General features: G+C 37.0%; 1 protein-coding gene across 4 annotated transcripts in view; it reads left to right on the forward strand.

Moving 5' to 3' along the window:
* LOC129848764 (adhesion G protein-coupled receptor B3-like) overlaps positions 1 to 2,466 on the forward strand; it is a 37,777-nt gene extending 35,311 nt beyond the window's left edge. For 2 of the 4 annotated variants that reach the window (XM_055915867.1, XM_055915869.1), the window contains exon 8: positions 2,110 to 2,466. In XM_055915867.1, the coding sequence (XP_055771842.1) occupies positions 2,110 to 2,451 (342 nt within the window). In that variant the 3' untranslated portion in view covers positions 2,452 to 2,466. Of the gene's footprint in view, positions 1 to 2,103 lie in introns of all 4 variants that reach the window. The other 2 variants (XM_055915866.1, XM_055915868.1) reach the window with 1 other exon arrangement.
* Positions 2,467 to 2,693: the final 227 nt, after the last annotated feature.

A 2,693-nucleotide genomic window follows, 5' to 3' on the forward strand; every position in this document is an offset into this window, starting at 1 on the left:
TACCCTGCTACTACTAACATACCTCTACTCTCTCTACCCTGCTACTACTAACATACCTCTACTCTCTCTACCCTGCTACTACTAACATACCTCTACTCTCTCTACCCTGCTACTACTGACATACCTCTACTCTCTCTACCCTGCTACTACTAACATACCTCTACTCTCTCTACCCTGCTACTACTAACATACCTCTACTCTCTCTACCCTGCTACTACTAACATACCTCTACTCTCTCTACCCTGCTACTACTAACATACCTCTACTCTCTCTACCCTGCTACTTCTAACATACCTCTACTCTCTCTACCCTGCTACTACTGACATACCTCTACTCTCTCTCTACCCTGCTACTACTAACATACCTCTACTCTCTCTACCCTGCTACTACTAACATACCTCTACTCTCTCTACCCTGCTACTACTGACATACCTCTACTCTCTCTACCCTGCTACTACTAACATACCTCTACTCTCTCTACCCTGCTACTACTAACATACCTCTACTCTCTCTACCCTGCTACTACTGACATACCTCTACTCTCTCTCTACCCTGCTACTACTAACATACCTCTACTCTCTCTACCCTGCTACTACTAACATACCTCTACTCTCTCTACCCTGCTACTACTGACATACCTCTACTCTCTCTACCCTGCTACTACTAACATACCTCTACTCTCTCTACCCTGCTACTACTGACATACCTCTACTCTCTCTCTACCCTGCTACTACTAACATACCTCTACTCTCTCTACCCTGCTGCTACTGTTATACTTCCCTCTTCAGTCTACAGTGGTTTAAACCACATTATAGAGACTTACAGACTTACTTCTTCTCTTCCTAATCCTGGAGGTCCAGGGTTACTGGGCTAAGGGCCAGAGGATGCTGGCCTTTTAAATTAAATCAATCATTGTAGTAATACTGTAGTAATATACTGTAATATAGTGTAGAGAATTAATCAATGTAGTAATACCGTAGTAACATACTGTGATATAGTGTAGAGAATCATTCAATGTAGTAATACTGTAGTAATATACTGTGATATAGTGTAGAGAATCATTCAATGTAGTAATACTGTAGTAATATACTGTGATATACTGTAGAAGAATCATTCAATGTAGTAATACTGTAGTAATATACTGTGATATAGTGTAGAGAATTATTCAATGTAGTAATACTGTAGTAATATACTGTGATATAGTGTAGAGAATCCATCAATGTAGTAATACTGTAGTAATATACCATGATATAGTGTAGAGAATCATCAATGTATTAATACTGTAGTAATATACTGTAATATAGTGTAGAGAATCATTCAATGTAGTAATACTGTAGTAATATACTGTAATATAGTGTAGAGAATCATTCAATGTAGTAATACGGTAGTAATATACTGTAATATAGTGTAGAGAATCATTCAATGTAGTAATACTGTAGTAATATACTGTAATATAGTTTAGAGAATCCATCAATGTTGTAATACTGTAGTAATATACTGTGATATAGTGTAGAGAATCATTCAATGTAGTAATACTGTAGTAATATACTGTAATATAGTGTAGAGAATCATTCAATGTAGTAATACTGTAGTAATATACTGTAATATAGTGTAGAGAATCATTCAATGTAGTAATACTGTAGTAATATACTGTAATATAGTGTAGAGAATCCATCAATGTAGTAATACTGTAGTAATATACTGTGATATAGTGTAGCGAATCCATCAATGTAGTAATACTGTAGTAATATACTGTGATATAGTGTAGAGAATCCATCAATGTAGTAATACTGTAGTAATATACTGTGATATAGTGTAGATAATCCATCAATGTAGTAATACTGTAGTAATATACTGTGGTATAGTGTAGCGAATCCATCAATGTAGTAATACTGTAGTAATATACTGCGATATAGTGTAGAGAATCCATCAATGTAGTAATACTGTAGTAATATACCGTGATATAGTGTAGAGAATCATTCAATGTAGTAATGTGCTGTGATATAGTGTAGAGAATCCATCAATGTAGTAATACTGTAGTAATATACTGTGATATAGTGTAGAGAACATACAATGCCTCACAGTTCATTTCTTCTTCTGGAGATCCAGGGCCATCTAGCTAAGGGCCAGGGGAAGTTGGCGGGGGACGGGATGTCTCAGGTGACCAAGACCCTGCTGGATCTCACCCAGAGAAGGAACTTCTACGCTGGAGACCTGCTGTCCTCTGTGGAGATACTCAGAAACGTGACTGATACCTTCAAGAGGGCCAGCTACGAACCAAGCTCAGACGACGTGCAGGTGAGTGGATCGGTCTCTTTTGTCTTGATAAATGTTGACCATGATGCTGAGGTAGAATTGTGTTGGAGTTATTTTCATTTGTGTTACAGGGATACTTTTTTTTGCATACCAGAAAATAGAAAACAATATGATGAATGTTTGAAACGAAAATAGCATGTGCAGGAGAGGTGGAAAAAACCCTGAGAGGCTTGTCAACGTATCTCCCCCTTTCAATTGAAATTGGAATGATTATTTACACAGATTAAGTCCCCATGTTATTTTTAAATCATCACTGTATGTCTCATCAATCACTATGTGTGTTTATTTAATGAAAATAACTGTTTTAATCATTTATTTCCCTAAGCCTCCTTTGGCTCTTGAAATGCTCAGCCTGTTGAAATGCTCTGCCTGATCGT

The sequence above is a fragment of the Salvelinus fontinalis genome, unplaced genomic scaffold (genome assembly GCF_029448725.1).
Source record: "Salvelinus fontinalis isolate EN_2023a unplaced genomic scaffold, ASM2944872v1 scaffold_1166, whole genome shotgun sequence".
NCBI classification, from domain to species: Eukaryota; Metazoa; Chordata; class Actinopteri; order Salmoniformes; family Salmonidae; genus Salvelinus; species Salvelinus fontinalis.